Here is a 20572-nt window from a genome sequence, read left to right as displayed (position 1 = left end):
TATAGTATAACAAGAGGCCTAGAGGGCCTGCATCAATCACTCATACGAATATTTCAACAGCCATTTTAAGAGTCTCATTCATACTACCTGTAGTAATTTTAAAAATATTTCTCCATTTTGAAATGAACACCTTTCCTTTAGTTAACATTTGATTACATGGTTAAATATCTGTATTCATTGTCAAACAAATTATACAAACTTAAATTATACAAATCACTCTTGTTGACCTGGATACTACATGTAGCTTTGAGAGACCTATATAGGTCTGTAGGTCTGTGTTACTATAGCCTGCAACCCCTGATCAGTCATTTATGTATATTGCTTCCCCATCCCTCTTCCCTCCCCAATCACACAGTCTCATTCATCCAATAATACTCAAGATTAAATTGGGTAAAAACCCATTTATCTATCGAGAGATTTACTTCTATTTCTCATACAAATGTAGGGCCTTGCAGGATTATTATTATTATTGGGTTTTTTTTCCCACTGTGATGATCATCTATTAGTTGTAAAAACTTTTTTCAGGAAGTATTGGCCTAGCCCACATCCAATTATCTTCTCTTTGGAGCCTAAAATTGCTTAATATAGTTAAACACATAAGAAATTACGGTACTTAACTATTTGTCCAAAAACAAGTCCGGGATCCCTGGTCAAAAATAAGACCCCTTCTTCATTTTATAGAATTTGTTGTCAATATTAAAACAGAAAAGCTAAAAAGTGGTTCACATATAAACGCCACCCCACCCCACACATTTTAATAACTTTTACACTAGGAGAGGAGGCTCATTTGTGAATAAATATGGTACATTTCAGAGAGAAATGGCTAAAAAATGATGCTGTGAGTACTAGTGCAACCACAGAAACATCCTGTGATCATGATGCAAAACTTATATTGTGTTAATAACTTGGAGTGTATCATATGGATGTTGAGAAAAACACAAAGCTATTGTCTATAGGAGAGATACTATACACATACAGTCAAACCTGTCAATAGAGGCCACACAATGCAGCTGATAAAAGTGGCCTTTACGGCCAGGTAGGCATTAACGATGATATCCAAATAAACTGAGTTGTTTTTACATCAGGGAAACAAAAGAGGTGGCCTTATAGGCAGGGTTTTGTAACATACATATGGCCTTTATAGACAGTCACATACAGGTGTCATTTATAGACAGGGTTTTGTCACTTTACAGGTGTCCATTATAGACAGGGTTTTGTCACTTACATGTGTCCTTTATAGACAGGGTTTTGTCACTTACAGATGGCCTTTATAGACAGGGTTTTGTCACTTACAGATGGCCTTTATAAACAGGGTTTTGTCACTTACAGGTGTCCATTATAGACAGGGTTTTGTCACTTCACAGGTGTCCATTATAGACAGGGTTTTGTCACATACAGATGGCCTTTATAAACAGGGTTTTGTCACATACAGATGGCCTTTAAAGACAGGATTTTGTCACTTACAGGTGGCCTTTAGGATAGGTTTGACTGTAGTTGGTGTACGCTGATGTTGCTGTCATGTGCTACATTTAAGAACATACATTGTATGCAGATCAATAGCTACATCCTGTATACACTACCTAAATAAATGGAATACTATATCATAATATATATATATTATATAAATATACATTTAAAGATCAATCATTCTTTTTATCAGCTTTCTCGCACAGATGTACACCAGCCTCACATGAACACTACTGTAATGGTCTCCAATTGCAATTTCTCCATGCATGCGGTACACATTTCCACCAGACAACTTTCAGTGAAAAAATACAATTTGTATACAGATTGGTTATTTTGAGTCAAATCATTAATTCATTTCTTTCAGGTTTACACTATGCAATCTTTACGATGTCAAGCCAAAATAGAAACCTATTCAGTAAATATAATTAGCTATTTGCCACTGTCCATTATTCCCTCTGTATCACTACCACAGGTGGACATACCTTCACTAGCTTCTATATTGTTACAATCACCTGATGAATTAGGGTTTTCATTCACCCCCACAAATTCATTGACACCACTACTACTTTCATCACAGACTGGGCTTATTGCATTTCTATGAGTTGAGAGAGATGAGTTATTGTCTGGTGAATTACAGAGGTTAGTGTTTCTGTCATTATGTTCTGATGAACCACACATACTGTCAATGTTCCGGTCTTCATTATCTGATGCAGAACCACACACACTTTCAACATTCTGGTTTTCATTTTCTGATGAACTACAGTCAATGAGCTGGTCTTCATTGTCTGATGAACCACATGCACTGTTAATGTTATGCTCTTCATTATTTGATGAACCACACATACTGTCAATATTTCGTTCTTCATTATCTGATGAACCACACATACTTTCGATATTCTGGTTTTCATTTTCTGATGAACCACAGTCATTGTGCTGGTCTTCATTGTCTGATGAACCACACATGCTGGAAATCCTCCTGTCATGTTTTTCTGACGAATCACACATATGAATGTCATTATCTGTATTTGGCACTTCACAAATGACCCTGTTATAACTATACGACAAGTTACCTATCCTATTGTTAACATTCCCTCTCTGTATTACTCTCATTTGAAGGGCTGTACTTTTGTGAACTAGAATCATGAAAGCCAAGCCTAGAATCAGATGATATAGGTTTGTCCAACTCTGAACCGGAACTAGGACAATCGGAACTATAATCAGATGGAACAGCTTTGTACGGCTGGGAGCCGGAATAGTGACAATTTGGACTTGAACCGGCTGATACTTGTTTATCAGTTTCTTCATAGGAATCAATAATACTAGTACTTTGATAGTTAACAGTTGACCTAGATGGTGTGATATAGTCAGATTCCTCATTCAAGTTTTCACAGGATTTTATAGTACCTAAAGTTTTCTGATTAGAAGAAACGTTTTCTTTGCCATTTACATTTTCATCTAATATTTTATCCTCTGAAGAGCTTGCACCGCACAATAAATTACTGTCTTCCTCTGAGGAAGAACAAACGTTTAAATGTCCGTTAATGTGTGAAGTAGTGTCCTCCTCATCACTAACACACACACTAAGATCACATGTTGTCCTGCGACTTCTCTCGGCATCATCCTCTAGCACTGCCTCACTCACACTTCCATGAGGTAAAACGGCTCGTATCATGCTCCGACATACACTGTCTGTCGGTCCCGATGTTTCCTCAATCTCTACATCGCTGTCATCGCTAATGAGATCAACACTTCCTAGATCTACCATGTGGGATTCATCATCGGACTCCTCCTCATCAGTGACATCCATGATGTTGATTTCCCTAAATTCATCCTCATTATCGGACAAATATAAAACATCAACATCAGCATCCCCCTCACTACTGTCAGCCACCTCGATATGTCTGTCATGTGACCACAAACTGCTGGAGCTAGGACTTGTGTAATAGCTAGGTAAGGAGGACAGTGATATTTGCGAGTTATCTTCATTTCGGGCCCTGTTTAGCGGACAGTTATTCTGAGATGAGGTGTTGGGCGTAACCAATGTCTGACTAGTTGTAGGGACATGCTGCTGACCTGAACTTATACTGTGGTTGAATGACTGTTCTGTATTTGTGTATGTCTGTACTGAAGTGGCATTGGGTAAGCATGTCCCACAAGTGGTGCGTGGTATGTAGGCCATGGTTGATGAAGTAGCACTGCATGTGGAGCCGTACAGGTTATTGTGAGCCACCCCTGACATTGTCTGTACTAGTTCAACATTGCCCATGTTTGCGCGTGAAATACTATGTGCAGAGTGATGAGATTCCCACTGACCGCCCGGACTAGCCCGATACACATGGTTTGTCATGTGCTGGCTCTGTACGCCAGCGGTGGATATTGACACTGCCATGTTACTGACAAAGCCGTCTGTCCTCATAATACTGGCACTAGAGGAATGGAAGAGACTGTTAAAGCTGGGTATGGCTAGGCTTGTTCCCATTGGGGAGCTATACATTAGACTGGGGCTACTGTAGAGACAGGGACTACTTGGTTGTGATAGGTTTGAATTTGAATTGGCAAGTATGTTGGCCTCTGACATAGCACTGGAGGAGATCTCCTGTTCACTGGAGTACCTAGGGTATTCTGTGGCACCGTCTGATGGGTATCCAATGGCTGCATTTGAGGGAGAGGTTACAATAACACATGATCTACGGTCATTACACGCACCAGATTCGACACTTTCCTCACAATCTGTCGATTCATTGTCAGAGTCACTGTTGAGTGAGGAGTCAGAGTCCAGGATTTCTATGGTGCTTGTTTGGTGTACAAGCGGAGGTGTTGATGGCCCTGGACTGTTGGCCATACCAGGGGAGGACTGGTATTTCCCAGTTGTATCCACACAGCTGTCTGTCCCATCATCTGTAGTGTTAAAGCTAGATTCTGCATTACTTGACAACACTGGAAGAATATCCCTTCCTTGCAATTCACAGTGAACCTTTTTGTTCTCGTCCGATGTACAATCTGACGATGGTTGTTTGGAATCTTTACCATTAGAAGTACTCACTATTACAGCTGGTGTTGGAATCAGATTTTGATGAATAGATTTGTTGTTAGTGTTTGGCTGAAATTCAGTACAGCTTTCTGTAGTACCCGATAAGCTATTTTCACAGCTAATGTCCGAATTACAGTTGTCTTCATCAGCTACATTAGAACTAATACCGTCTCTCTGGATTTCTAGTCTACCATTAGGGACAGTTATATTTTCACTATTGTGGTCACCCACTTCAATGTCCAGTCCATCACCACCAGACTCTGATGGACATCGTACAGCAGAGGGTGACAAAACTTGGCATTCCCTTATCAGCTTTTCCTGGTCTGTAATATTTGATGCCTGACCATCAATGTCTCTGTCACTGTTCTCAGTAGATTGTGAGCTAGCTCCGGACATATTTCCATTCTTTACAGGTGAGGAGGATTCGTATGAATTTGAAGGCTGAGCACTGTCATAGGAGTTATGCTCGTGGTCCACAGATGTACACTGAGAGAGGGCTTTGTTCTGGCTACTCTTTTTGTGGCCAGTTGGGTGTTTCTTGTATGGTTTTTTATTGATGTTTGATTCTACAGATGTAGCTTTTGAATCTGAGGAATAATTACTTGTAACTTTTGAATCCGGGGATCCTGTTATGGTGGTTGAGCCCAATGATTTTGAATCTGGTGTCGCTGTCTTTGCACTTGAGGTTTTGGAAGAGTCAGATGATATGGGTTGTAAAATAGAAGAATGATAAATATCTGTACTTTTGTCACTATCTGGAGTTTTATTTTCTTTTCGATGGTGGTCTTCAGGTTTCTGTAGTGATTCCTGTGATTTGATGACAACAGTAACCTGAACTCCTAGGCCTGCTTACACTTGGAATCTTGCTTGCCTGGCTGTCCTCAGAGTCTGATACTCTTCTTCGTTTTTTATGCTTTCTGTTTTTGTGTTTTTTATGATGTTTCTTCTCCTTTTTCTTGTGTTTGGATTTCTTTCGCTTTACATAAGTGATTTCAACACTACTTGATTTACTCCTGTGACGTTTCTGGTCCCATGACAGCAAGCTTGACCTCGATCTGTCATATGTAAAGGACTGCTCTAAACTAGAGGGAGAAGATATTCTTTTTCTTTTCGAACCTGATCGTTCTCTTGATCTTGACCTATGTCTACGATGTCCAGACACATACTTTGATCTTGACCTTGAATGGCTCCTCTTTCTCCAATAGCTTTCATGCCGTGGTGAAGACCTTGACCTTGAGCGAGATCGTGACCATGACCGTGACCGTGATCTTCGTCTCTTGGATGGTTTCCAGTGATTCTTTGACATCTCGGAGTCACGTTTTTTATGTCTCTCGGTTTTTGACTTTTTATCATGTTTGGACTTTCTATCAACTGCACTGTTTGCAGTTGATCGAGTAACATTATCATCATCATCGCTAGATGATAACAGCAATATTGGAGAACGTTCCTGCCAGGGCCGGTCATAACCTACAAACACAATGTCACTTCCAGCTTTGCTAGAATCAGAATCAGAGTCATCACTAGAGGAGTTACTCCTCGAGTTTTCAACATCAATGTCACGTTCATCCTCTGTTTTTAATGTATGTGCATTTCCCATTGTACGAAGTCCATCCTCTAACACAGTCTCCTCATCTACAGCTGCTACTGCTGCTGATAAGTCCGACACCTCAGTCTCGGCTGCCCAGGACGGTCCTGGTGTAGGCGAGTCCCACCCTGGTGTGTTGACACTCAGGTGACTACTATCTGGATATTCCAGTAAGCTCCGTACCCTGTGCAGCAATGGTGAGAGGTCACGGTATGTCAGTGATCCTCTCTCTCTCTGCCGATGAGGAGGGGATGGCTGATGCCTCCTTCCTGTTTCTTGACTTGGAGAAATCACAATTACATCATCGTCATCATCATCATCATCATCATCATCATCATTGTCATTGCCTACCGAAAGAATGGAGTCTGTGTCCGAGTCTGACTCGACAGCCAAGGTTTGTGGTTGATACACTGCATGTTGGTCATATGCAGCAATGTTATATGGAGACCTAGCAAAGTGTTCAAATTCATGCATGAAATGTCGGGTGTATCGACCCACGTATGGATAAACGCCCTGGTAAAATTCCTCACTTGTGATAGCTACATTCTTTATCCTGTCCATGATGAGTTCCAGAACAAATTGAACATGTTCATGCTGACCCTGAAGGAGAGCATTTAGTTCTCGATTTAACCATGGGACAAGTCTGTGAGTACACGCTGGATTACTCCTGAAAAAACTTGGAGTTGTATCTCTAGTACGCATTCTTGGGTCTGTTACCTCAACGAGTCTTAGATTATTTGTGTAGATCCTCCTGCGGAAGTCTGAACTGGATGCCTGTCTCTGACGGCGCCAGTGTGACCGGGTGGTCATGTGGTTGTGGAGACTAGGTCGCTGGAGTGTATAATCATGTTCCTGGTACTGTGGATGCTGCCGAAAATCAGGAATATTGATTTGCAGCCTTCGCTCCAGGGTGAGTGTTGTGTGATAGCGAAAGTTGCGAGCCTGCTCTTCCCAGGAAGGAATCTTTGGCGGGATGGGGTATTGGTCATAGTCCTCATTTGATCGTACATTGTGGATGATACTGGTGAACTTTTGTTTACACAGTGGGCACTCAGCTTTGACTTTGGACCATTCCTGTAGACAGACAAAACAGAACATGTGGAAGCAGCGATCTGTGAATGACTTGTTTTGGAGGCGCCCCAGGCATATTGCACAGTCTGGTTCTGGTGAGGAACGGCCAGGAGATGCTCCATTGGACTTACTCTTAGCCTCTGCTCCATCAGGAATCTGGTTGCTATCCTGACTATCGGCTACCTTAGTACTTGACTTCTTCCTACCAGAGGACCTTGTCTTTCTCCTATTGGAACTGTCGTCCATGGTATCTTGTGTTGTACAGTATCTGAAAAGAAAAAGAAATGTCTATAGAACATGTACATAATGTTATTACTATTTAATCACGACACCTTAAACATGTAGGTATGCATATAATGCTTCCATTTCAAAGCAACCATCATTAATAAAATATGGCCCCTCCCAAGCCCTATTTATCTAACACAGCAAATTTAAATTTGAAAGAATGGTCATACAGAAAAACATCATTCCACCTAATTTTGACTAAATTATAATTAAAGCTTTTACTGGTGCCAAACGTTTTGAGTCTGCAAATCGATTTGAAGGTTTAATTGAACAACATGCCATTCAGGATTTACTAGATAGTAGCTATTTTGTTATGTTGGCCGTTTTCCACAGGGCATGAATTGAAATTTCAGCTAAAATCACCAATGCCTCTCTCACAACTATCCTTGAGGTGATCATGATATAGTGATAACTTTTCTAGAAGCCACGTGCACGTGCATGTTGAATATGGTGTACATGTAAGGCTGAATTTTAATTAGGACCATCTGTGCACCATATTAACTCATTATAATTAGGGAAAAGCCTTGATATTCATGACTATCCACTCATGGGAATTGACAAAAACAAAATTTTGAAGAATGTAGCTCTGGTGACGATCTTAAATCAATGTGATATGGGTATGAATTTTCACTAACTGTTGAAAGCTTAGAGGAAAGTAATATTTACAGAATGTGGCTATATGCAAAAATATGACCTGTGATCTATTCTGTGAAGTCAACAAAATATACATTTCAATCCTAAATTTTGATGTTTTTTTTATTGGATGCAATCAACTAGAGTCCAAATGAGACTATTACTCTCTCCATGGGAGTTCCCAACCTGTTTATTATACATATAAATACAGGCAGGCAGAATTCTAGTTGTTTCAGTATCCAGTCATTTCGGTACTTGAGGAAGCCATTTCTGTAGCTGTTTCAGTGTTTATATGAAAGTTGTTTCGGTACTTTGAGCAGATCAACTTTTTCCATTTGTCATCAAACATATGATGTTTATTAAATAGATATAATGCTAAATGGATCTATTTTGTGTTTATAGTTACTTAAAACTTTTGCCACCTACACTTCATGAGATTGCAGTTATGATTTTCCAATATATTATCTTGTTTGGGTGTAAAAATTGCACATTCTTTTCCCCATTGTAATATATTCTTCATCCAATTTCATAGCTACTATTGTTCAAAAGTATCACCAAAATTTCACATTTGTAAATACTTCATTTTCATTTATTTTTCATCTATGTGCTTAATTATTTTGCATACATAAATTAAATTGCTATAATAACAGGACATTGTATATTAACATTTCAATATATAGCGTGTGTAATTCATAGTTCAATAATTGCTTGAGAGTCATATATACATGTATATAGTTCAAAAAGATAAAGACATTGTGTATTGTGTATCGCTAATAGATATATAAACAAAAAAGATAGCCAGGAAGGCCTGAAAGCTCTTGCATTATTGATTGCAATTGTTTGTGATGTTGAATCTATTTTGTTTATATAAATCTATAATTTTGACAGTGTAATCTTCATTTTGATTATCATGGGGATTTCCCTCACTCATGAAAATGTGGTGCTTCTCCTTAAGAGCTATACTCCGAGTTACTCAATCTACTTGGTTAAAAATTCAATCGTTAAACAGCACAGTCATATTTGAATTAATTACAAAGCCATGATCAGCTGATCTACCTAATAAGAGTTGGGTGGTACTACATGTTGATTAATTCTAGTTGTAGTTTCCTCTGGCCCAAACACCTAATAATAGACATTTAGACAGACAGACAAATGTCTGGTGTGGTGCCAAAGGGCACTGCTATAGGAAAACATGTACTTATATTATCTGACAATGTTTTGTGCCAAATTATAATTTGAACAATTTTAATGAACACATCTACAAATTTCACATTTAAAGTTATTGCTGAGTGCAATGGCAGACACGATCAGGTGAAAACAGGTAATTCAGAAAGCATGCATATAAACGTTTATGCACAAAATTTAGTTATTCTCCGATGTTAATAAGAGGATTAAATATTGGGGAAATGTTGGCAAAAGAGAAATTTGTCTTTTTCATCAAAAGTAGCTGAGGTGACAAGGCATGTATGAGGACACCTTCATATAGCTCAGAAGCCACCTATTGACACAGTAATATTTATATAGTGCAGTATAAAAAGCCTTGTCACCTCTGCTAATGTTTTGGATATTGTGGATATGGAATTAATGTGGTTTTGTGATGTTTTTCGCCAGTTTTCTCTAACAAAAAAAAAAGAAGAAAACTCGACAGGTTGACACATAATCCATAAATACAGGATTACACATGTGAAGGTAAGAAAATAAATTATCGCTCATAAATCTAGAACAATGCAGCCCTGTTAACACCGACAAAGCATGTGATAACTTATAATGAAATCGACAAATTTCACTTTTGCCACATATCCCCAACATTTTATCCTCTTCTAAATGTAACGTCTGTGAATAACTAATTTGTTCGAAAACGTTTCTATGCATGTTTTCTGAATAGCCAGTTTGTCGGCCATTGCGCTCGACAATATCAATCTGAAAGTCAGTCTGATCGTCAATCCGAGATTCATGTTTTGTGATTTTCTCTAGTCCAAAATGAAAGCATATCTATCTTAAACACGTAAATGTATTTTCGGTACGAGACAAACATGGTATCAGTATTGTTATTCCGGTCCAGTTTATAGACATGACCTCAACAAAAATATCCGCCATATCTGTTTAAAGACCGTGAAACCGACCTGTTCATGGGAAAGTTTATAGAACCATGCTCACATGATATAAAAATTACGGTGACGACATTCTTTAAGGTGATCTTACCAACAAATCGGATAAACTTTTAACAAATAGGCCTATCGGCCCAGTGTTCGTCAGTGTTGGCCATCCTTCAACTTCATGAATTGTCATTGTCATTTATAAGAAAAGATACGATTGGTCCAGAATAATTTCACCTATCCAATCAAAACTATTTTAACATTTTCGTGGGAGAAGTCATTATTTGTTAATGTTATTGGCCATTAACATTTCAGCGCCTGATTAACTGTCTAAATTACGACATGAAAATAATACTTATAATCATAGTTGTTGGTTTATATTCTGCTAAAACGCCTATATGACTAGCATGTGCATCAACCATACGTAATTGGGTGACCATAATTGCGCGGAACGGAACGCGGATTTTATCAACTGTTTCAAAACGGAGTTTTATTTTCCTATTTTTTTGCGTTTGTTTGTTTCTAAGTATGTTTAAAAGAGCTAAAATAAATTATAAACAAATAATGATTATATAAAGTGTGGCAGGAATATTGAATATAAGTCCATTATTTCCAATGAATATGATTAGTGTTTTTATTGTGGATATTTAAGTTCATTTCATAAAAAAAAAGTGCCTTTATTGATATATTCGACCTTCTTTTGATTTCATTGAAGAAAAAAAACATATGGAATAGTAATTAAATATCGAAGTTTTCTGTATTTTATTGTAGTAGCTAGGAGTGGAAAAATGCACGGCCAGACCGGGGTTCGAACCCGGGACCTCCGAACACTAAATCGACCCGGTCCAGTTCCGCTACATTATTACTAAAAATCCTTATTGGTAGTACTATATATATTACAGTGAGCCAGTATCAGCAAAAGGGATATAAATAGAGCTCTGAGCCACATATATCCTCGTCACATTTGTCACATCGAATATCAATGTACAATCTACATGTATATTACATGTATATATTGTGTGTATTGACAGACAAGGCGAGTACCTGCGAGTACATGTGGTCGAGCTAAGAGGGTCCTGTCACTGTTGCTCAATAACGACATGCATCTACAATTTATGGTAGTGAAATATCAATTTTGTTCTAGGTTGATAAATTTCAAGTAAGGTTTCACAGTTTTCAAAAATGACTCATATAAGACATACTAGCACAACAGCATAACATTCGTTACCTATCCGAAACATACGTTACTGCTACATATGTATGCTAACAATGCGTATGATATATTGATACATACTACAACCGCCTGACATTTATTTTGATTTCAAAATAAAATTTTCATAATAGGTCTATAAAACGTTTTTTTTTTTTTTTATGAACATTTGAACATACGTTATACCGTTGGTAAGTTCTCACCGTTAGTTACGTACTATGTTTATCTTAGAGTTTAATGGTGTGCACATGTTCCCCGATAATATGTTCCTGTTTGTTGACATTTCAAATATGTAACATCAACAAAAATAACTTTATCTAATTTGCATACCCAAACATGTCTATAAATCTAAATGGCCTGGACCAGAGACCTATATACTAGTATATAGTCAGGCATAGAGCCTTTTGAATTCATTGGCGGGAATGACCCTGGACTCCGTTACAGTATGGTTTTGAGCTAGGCTAGTTGACTTCTTTGATAGTATCAGAGACATATATAGATATGTCTCTGATAGTATGGTTCTTTGTTAGTATACCCAAATGACCAGTTATATGTTTGTTAGATAACGTCTGTGTACCCAAATTGATATGGCGCGGGAAGGATGGCATAAATAGAATATTGCCTAGGCAATAGATCCAGAGACATATATACTGTCTAATATATGTCTCTGATAGATCTAATCGAAGAAAAATTATTTTTGCCTAGGCATAATTCATAATGCTTCGACAAATGTCATGAACTTTTGCAAATAGGAAACTAGTTTATTCAGCGGATTAGGAAATCTATATTTCAAAGCTCGATATATCAATTTCCAATACTTTATTAGGAAACATTATGGACGCAGGCTGAAAGCCTCTATATCCATATCCAGTAAATTACAAAGAAATAATAATTAAATAATATCAGTCCGGTGCAATGTACATGTAGCATTTGGAGATACTTACCCTAATATCAAACATTATAGTATCGATATCAATAGGTCCCACATCAGGGACGTACGCTCCCCTTGTGATATATATTACCACGTTTTCTGGATACAAAATTCAACTAACCAACCAAGCTTGCAATCAGAGATTTATATGATGTTGCAACGTATATATTGTAAAGTTCCTGTCGTTCCGTATATTCACTCCGTATTCCGTTCCATAATTTTACAAACCCGGCAGATCGGTAGTAAACGAACTTGTTATTTTGCTGTGTGAGCAACCCTTCTTGACTTGTTATGATGGCCATACAGCAAATTTCACCTGCTATGTATCATATATATCCTTGTGCGTAAATTGTCAGATGTTTGGACCGAGTGAAGAGGGTCGAGGCAAAGGTAACAGTTATTACGGTGTAACCACAGGGGCATGTCTAGTTTTATATTACAAAAAATAGTCAATATATAGGTATTTCTGACTATTTTTTGTAATATAAAACTAGACTTGCCCCTGTGGTGTAACGACTACTGCAGTAACGTACCGAATGCTTGTATACTAACACAGGCGTTTTAAATCTGCAGTAAATTGAGATAGTTCTTGTTTTAAAGAAATACCGTTATTTTTCTTGACCCCCAGGACCCCTCCTCCCTGGATCCGCTAGTGTACAGTCTAACATCTGGTGTATTACAGTATAACATACTTATAATTACATGACTACAAAACCTAAATATGACAAATTGTTTTTGATTTGTGCATCATTGACATTATTAAATATGTGTATTGGGCCTTGTTTACTTATATTTAAATGTATCTTTTATTTTAAACAGTTTGGAGTGTTGGAGAGCTGTGCAGAGCCCCTTATTCTGATGATGCTGAATATTACAAAGCTAGAATAGAAAAACTGACACATAAACATGGCAGTGTGATTGCTACCATTAGTTTTGTTGGTTATTCATTGGATGATACAGAAGATGTTGATATCAATTCTCTACAAAAAATTTCAAGGAAAAAAGCAACACCAGGTAAAATAACAATATCTTATTATATAAACTGTTATTTATCACAAGACAATTATAAAGATAATTTTAATCATCAGCATTATTTAATTTACTTTTCAATAATATCTAGAGTGCTGTGTTTATAGTTATAGTTATTTATTTTAAATGCGTTTTGTTTGAGCTCTTTAACTTATGACATAAGTTTTGATTTTATTATATTAAAGACAAAAAATACCCTCAATTTCCTACAAGATTTGACATAAAACTCACCTGGAAAAATGAGAAAAAGTGCTGGAAGAGTGCTTGGATTTTGGTGTTAAAAATCTGTACACACCATGATATATTGATAAAGCCATTAGGAATGTATGTGATGTGTTAAGTAAGTAGTACATAATACCAAAAAAAAAAAATGAAAATTTAAAATTGACACAAGACAGCAAACTAGAATTAAGCTAGTTGTACCCTGAAAATGGTCTTATCTGATTTCATGTTGGACTCAACTAAACAGTTCATTTTAAAACCTACATGTAGTTCATATAAAATAACAATGGTGTGTTTGCATTTTCAATGGTGTGTTTGCATTTTCAATGGTGTGTTTGCATTTTCAGATGTTAGCATCATAGAACCAGCTGGTCACAATGATAGCCTGTTTCAGCCCCTGGATGGCAAGGAACAGGTTTCCTGGTTAAGGTATACACTGGTTTAACACTGATCCATTTGGCTTTATTTACAAATAAATTTGTCTAGATAATTTTAACATACATTACCACTAAGCATGGAAACATTTTCTATTCTTCAGAAATATTTAGATACATGTATATAGTATGGGAACAAGGAAGAAAAGCCATTGACCAAGTACAAATTGCCTGTATATATTGGAGGATTTAACACAAACATATATATAATTTCAAAGCTGTGATATTTTAATCTAATATTACACATATATTGCTGTCTGCATTGGAAGTTTTTTTCATATCAAATGTAGACACATAAAATAAGGACTGTGAAGTATTCAAATTTAAAATCATTTACGAAATTTAGATCTTTGGAATAGATAGGTATACCTTGTTTGCTTGCTTTATGTAAAAATAACATGAATTGTGTTTTCAGTGATAAGTATGCAAATATAGATGAGGAGGAGGAAGAGGATCATCATGTACTCAAGAAAAAAGTTAAAGGAGTCGTGGTGACAGGAGGGGCTTCTAAAAACAGATTAGACATCCGTCAGAGGAAAAGGTAAAAATCTTAAGGCTATGTATGGGTGGTGATGGTTGTGGTGTGTGTTTCATTGATTAAGGGGGTTTATGTAGCAAGTTGGTGATGGTATGTATGTTTAGTAGTTGTATTAATTCAGTACATGGATGATAAGTGTGTGGTTGCGTGGCACAGTGGTAACCAAGATGACCGGGTTTGATTCCATGATCTGACCTGAAAAGGTTTTGGGTTATCTTGGTTACCACTGTGCCAACACACACTCATCACACACAAAAATATACACATTGACATCATGCTTCCATCTGGCATCCGGGCTAACAAGACTGATAATATAAGTTGGTATACATTTATATACATGTATATGTAACTTGTTTTGCAATTGTTGTAAAATAGATAAAGTTATTAGTTTTAAGCTTGTGTAAGATTAGTTTATGATGGAAGAAATGATGATTGTGGTACTGGTTTATGATGGAAGAAATGATGATAGTGGTACTGGTTTATGATGGAAGAAATGATAGTGGTACTAGAACTGTTGGTGTGTGTTCACATAATTTATTGTTATATTTCAGGGGTAAAGCTGAGCTGACCTCGGAAAGGTCAGGGGAGAAGTTGGGCAGGTCTCCACAGAAACGTGACCGGCCTTGTGGAAATGTTACGGGTGAACATGCATCAGAATCTGGGTCAGTTGGAAGCTTGAAAAGTCCACAAACTGGGTCATCATTGGCTAGAGTCTCGGCCTCAAAGTGGAGAAGGTTGGATACAGAGCTACAAATTGATGATGATGAGGAAGAGGAGGAAATCAGAGAGACTACGGGGTGTGAGGGTAAATATTCAGAGTTCTATTTCAGTTGACGTGTAATGTGGGTTTTGATTGGTCAGCTGTAATGATGTTCACCATACAACATGAATATTATGCATTTATTAGTTTTGCTGACTCATTCACCAGCTTTAAAATCATAATATACTGCAGAGACACTGTACTGGGCTGACAACTGGTGGCCAAGTAACTCAAATGATTAGAGTATCCATCTAGAATTCGGAGGTTCTAGGTTCAAGTTCCAGTGAGGTCTTGCATTTTCTCCTCTTCCTATTACATGTACAAAACCATATCATGAAAAATCTGAAACACCATAGTTTCCTCTAAATGATAGATTAGTGTTCTAACTCCTTTGGATTAGTGTTATAACTCCTATAACACTATAAGTTACACATAACATGTTCAATTTCACTTTAAAGATGCAATATAACAACGATATCATGCGGTAACAGAGCATTGGCATGTAAAATGTTTTTCCACTGTTTTCACCAGGGTTTGATGAAGAAGAACTGGAGAAGCCCAGGTTTAAGTTTACTCAAGCAGCCGCCAAGCTACCATTCCAACTCTCAGCTGGTTCTCCAGACAAGCATCCTATCCAGGTAAATGTTGATAGGCAGGTTTGTTATAGATCCTTGATTATATCATATTTAATTCCGAGAGATTGATAATATAATAACTGAAATTTGGCTGTATTGCCAGTTGGAAATTAAAAATAGTTTAGTGTTAATCTATACAATGAAACTTCATTATCTCGAACTCCAATAATTTCAACTTTATCTTCAAAATTACTGTAGTAGAGAGCTTTCTAAAATTTTCTCTTTTTGTGGACTTATGTATATTCATGTCTCTCAAAAGTTGATGACAAATTAATTTTACCCCTTTTTAGGTCATCTGACCCGAAGGGTCAGGATGACCTATAGTCATCATGTTTCGTCCGTCGTCGTGCGCCGTCCGCCGTGCGCCGTCCGCCGTGCGTAAACTTTTCACATTTCAAACTTCTTCTCAAGTTCCACCAGTGGGATTGAGCTGAAACTTGCCTGAAATGATGCTGGGATGGTCCTGACCAAGTGTTGTTATTTTTCGGGTCGGTCTGAAATCCAAGATGGCCGCCACAGCCGCCATCTTGAAAACACATTTTAAACTTCTTCTCAAGTTCCACTAGTCAGATTGAGCTGAAACTTGCCTGAAATGATGCTGGGATGGTCCTGAGGAAGTGTTGTTATTTTTCAGGTCGGTCAGAAATCCAAGATGGTCGCCACGGCAACCATCTTGAAAAACACATTTTAAACTTCTTCTCCAGTTCCACTCATGCCATTGAGCTGGAAATTGGTGAGGATGTTAAGGAAGGAGAGCCAATAAAGTGTTGTTATTTTTCGGCTTCGTAAAAACTTTGACATGGCAGCCACGGCAGCCATTTTGTAACATGATTGCGCAATCATTGTTCTTCTGAACAACACCTATTTCAAACTTCTTCTCAAATACCATCAGTGGGATTCAGCTCTTACTTACCAGAAATGATCCTGAGATGGTCCTGACCAAGTGTTGTTATTTTTCAGGTCGGTCAGAAATCCAAGATGGCCGCCATGGCAGCCATCTTGAAAAACACATTTTAAACTTCTTCTCCAGTTCCACTGGTGCCATTGAGCTGGAAATTGGTGAGGATATTAAGGAAGGAGCGGCAACAAAGTGTTGTTATTTTTCGGCCCCGTAAAAACTTTGACATGGCAGCCATGGTGGCTATTTTGTAACATGATTGCGCAATCATGGTTCTTCCTTAACTACACCTATTTAAAACTTCTTCTCAAATTCCACCAGTGTGATTCTGCTCTAACTTACCAGAAATGATCCTGAGATGGTCCTGGCCAAGTGTTGTTATTTATCGGGTCAGTCAGAAATCCAAGATGGCCGCCATGGCAGCCATCTTGAAAAACACATTTTAAACTTCTTTTCCAGTTCCACTCATGCCATTGAGCTGGAAATTGGTGAGGATGTTAAGGAAGGAGAGGCAACAAAGTGTTGTTATTTTTCGGCCCCGTAAAAACTTTGACATGGCAGCCACGGTGGCCATTTTGTAACATGATTGAGCAATCATGGTTCTTCTTAATAACACTTATTTCAAACTTCTTCTCAAATTCCATCAGTGGGATTCAGCTCTAACTTACCAGAAATGATCCTGACCAAGTGTTGTTATTTATCGGGTCAGTCAGAAATCCAAGATGGCCACCATGGCAGCCATCTTGAAAAACACATTTTAAACTTCTTCCCCAGTTCCACTGGTGCCATTGAGCTGGAAATTGGTGTGGATGTTAAGGAAGGAGAGCCAACAAAGTGTTTTTATTTTTCGGCCTCTTAAAAAATTTGACATGGCAGCCACGGCGGCCATTTTGTAACATGATTGCACAATCATGGTTCTTCCTTAACAACACCTATTTAAAACTTCTTCTCAAAGTCCATCAGTGGGATTTAGCTCTAACTTACCAGAAATGATCCTGAGATGGTCTTGACCTAGTGTTGCTATTTTTCAGGTCGGTCAGAAATCCAAGATGGCCGCCATGGCCAACAGTGCCACTTTACTCGCTACAGAGAATGCATACTACAATAGTATAAGGGTCTTTAATTTTGAGTCAGATGACCGTTAAGGCCCATGGGCCTCTTGTCTTATTTTAATATCCTACAAAATGTTAAAGGGTTGACTCATTGTTTTTGTGTCTTATTAATGTGCAATAGTTGCTGTTGATAATCTAATTTCAGATTTAATGTCAACATTTACACTTCCAACAATGTTAACTTAAAACGTCAAATGCCTTGACAGATTGTATCTACTAATTGATACTAACGGTATATATCTGTCCATTCATCATTAAGAGATCATTCCATTGATCACACTGTATTTAGAAGTTACTTTAGACATCTTGAAGTGTAATAAGCATTAACTCTATATCAAATTCTAAAATCCAAGTGATTCTTACTTTATACAGATAGAGCTACAAGCTGTAACAGTGAAAAACATTTTTCTTATTAAATTACCATAAAAAAGGAAGTTAATTTCTTTGAAATTTGATTAATTTGATTATCAAAACAAAATGCCATATTTTCTTCCCTTTCATGTGTGTGTTTGTCTGAAAAGAATAATTCCTTTGAAGAAATAATAAATGATAAAATGACACTGGTCAACTCTAATAGTACTTTAATTAAGAGATTCTTCAGACCAGAATTGATCTGACAATTATCAGTGATGGGAAGTAAGAACATTAATGGTACCATATTTATCCTCATATAACTACCTGCCCACAAATATGCTGTAAGCCCCTGCCCATAAATGCGCCCTAAATTAAAAAAAAAAAAGTTGAAATTTTTGTAGTAAGCTAAAAGTGGTTCATTAAAAAGCCCTCCTCAGGCTTTTATGCTATAAGAGTAAGCTTATAAATTATTTGAGGATGATGTATACTAGGTTTATTTGAGGATAAATGTAGAACTTATCTTTTATACGAGGGGAGGGGGTTTATTTGAGGATAAATGTAGTACTTAACTTTTATACTAGGGGAGGGGGTTTATTTGAGGATAAATGTAGTACTAAACTTTTATACTAGGGGAGGGGGTTTATTTGAGGATAAATGTAGCACTTAACTTTTATACTAGGGGAGGGTGTTTATTTGAGGATAAATGTAGTACTTAACTTTTATATTAGGGGAGGGGGCTTATTTGAGGATAAATGTAGTACTAAACTTTTATACTAGGGGAGGGGGCTTATTTGAGGATAAATGTAGTACTTAACTTTTATACTAGGGGAGGGGGTTTATTTGAGGATAAATTTAGTACCAAACTTTAACATTAGGGGAGGGGATTATTTCAGGATATATACAGGAAATTACTGCATTGTTTCTATGAAATAATATTTTTGGTTTTGTTACAATATTTTAAATCATCAAAATGACAGGTACCTGCAACAATCAACCAGTACTTGAGAGATTACCAGCGGGATGGCATTAAGTTTATGTATAGTCACTACAGGAAGGATAGAGGCGCCATCCTGGGAGATGATATGGGCCTCGGAAAAACTGTTCAGGTAAATTCTTTGGCCATCTTGATGTAGATTATTCGCTCATCTTCAAGTAGGTTGCAATACAGTCTTGAAAACTCCTTGCAATGCTGTGTTGCTTAAGGATTGGATTTTACTTTTGGGCCCAGTGACATACATATGGTCAATAGTTGAAATAACACACAGAAGTTTAGAGCATTAAGATTCCTTTAGAGATTTGATTAGGGCCTTGAAAATATTTTAAAATGGATTTCTACCCTGTCAGGTAAACTGTTCAGTCTTGTTCAGATAAACTGTTCAGTCTTGTTCAGGTAAACTGTTCCATCTTGTTCAGGTAAACTGTTTGGTCATGTTCAGATAAACTGTTCAGTCTTGTTCAGATAAACTGTTCCATCTTGTTCAGGTAAACTGTTTGGTCATGTTCAGATAAACTGCTCATGCTGTCTTGTTCAGGTAAACTGTTTAGTCTAGTTCAGATAAACTGCTTGTGCAGTCTTGTTCAAGTTGTTCTATCTCAAGTAAACTGTTTAGTCTTGTTCAGGTACAAACTGTTCAGTCTTATTCAGGTAAACTGTTTAGTCTAGTTCAGATAAACTGCTCATGCAGTCTTGTTCAGGTAAACTGTTTAGTCTAGTTCAGGTACAAACTGTTCAGTCTTGTTCAGGTAAACTGTTTAGTCTAGTTCAGGTACAAACTGTCCAGTCCTGTTCAGGTAAACTGTTTAGTCTAGTTCAGATAAACTGCTCGTACAGTCTTGTTCAGGTAAACTGTTTAGTCTAGTTCAGGTACAAACTGTTCAGTCTTGTTCAGGTAAACTGTTTAGTCTAGTTCAGATAAACTGCTCATGCTGTCTTGTTCAGGTAAACTGTTCAGTCTAGTTCAGATAAACTGCTCGTGCAGTCTTGTTCAGGTAAACTGTCCAGTCCTGTTCAGGTAAACTGTTCAGTCTAGTTCAGATAAACTGCTCATGCTGTCTTGTTCAGGTAAACTCTTTAGTCTGGTTCAGATAAACTGCTCGTGCAGTCTTGTTCAGGTAAACTGTTTAGTCTAGTTCAGGTACAAACTGTTCAGTCTTGTTCAGGTAAACTGTTCAGTCTAGTTCAGATAAACTGCTCATGCAGTCTTGTTCAGGTAAACTGTCCAGTCCTGTTCAGGTAAACTGTTCAGTCTAGTTCAGATAAACTGCTCGTGCAGTCTTGTTC

At 37.5% G+C, this 20572-nt stretch overlaps 2 protein-coding genes across 3 annotated transcripts in view; one reads left to right on the top strand and one right to left on the bottom strand.

Moving 5' to 3' along the window:
• Positions 1-5243: 5243 nt before the first annotated feature.
• On the bottom strand, positions 5244-10345 carry LOC117326030 (E3 ubiquitin-protein ligase Topors-like). Its single transcript, XM_033882614.1, has 2 exons — positions 10275-10345; positions 5244-7422 (listed from the first exon to the last, which is right to left on the bottom strand). Exon 2 carries the CDS (start codon positions 7398-7400, stop codon positions 5286-5288), a length of 2115 nt encoding a protein of 704 aa, XP_033738505.1. The 5' UTR covers positions 7401-7422; positions 10275-10345; the 3' UTR covers positions 5244-5285.
• A 2203-nt stretch (positions 10346-12548) lies between these two features.
• Positions 12549-20572, top strand: part of LOC117326027 (DNA excision repair protein ERCC-6-like 2) — a 29976-nt gene continuing 21952 nt past the window's right edge. For both annotated transcript variants that reach the window (XM_033882611.1, XM_033882609.1), the window contains exons 1-7: positions 12549-12699; positions 13129-13323; positions 13908-13989; positions 14410-14535; positions 15084-15337; positions 15824-15930; positions 19269-19397. In XM_033882611.1, the coding sequence (XP_033738502.1) occupies positions 12666-12699; positions 13129-13323; positions 13908-13989; positions 14410-14535; positions 15084-15337; positions 15824-15930; positions 19269-19397 (927 nt within the window). In that variant the 5' untranslated portion in view covers positions 12549-12665. The remainder of the gene's footprint in view (positions 12700-13128; positions 13324-13907; positions 13990-14409; positions 14536-15083; positions 15338-15823; positions 15931-19268; positions 19398-20572) is intronic.

The sequence above is a fragment of the Pecten maximus genome, chromosome 4 (assembly GCF_902652985.1).
Source record: "Pecten maximus chromosome 4, xPecMax1.1, whole genome shotgun sequence".
In the NCBI taxonomy this organism is placed as follows: Eukaryota; Metazoa; Mollusca; class Bivalvia; order Pectinida; family Pectinidae; genus Pecten; species Pecten maximus.
The sequence above is the reverse complement of the archived record's forward strand: the minus strand, read 5'-3'. Positions and strand labels throughout refer to the sequence as shown.

What these genes read in the sequence shown, in the direction of transcription:
- LOC117326030 (XM_033882614.1), bottom strand. Translation starts at nt 7,400, where the DNA reads ATGGACGACAGTTCCAATAGGAGAAAGACAAGGTCCTCTGGTAGGAAG.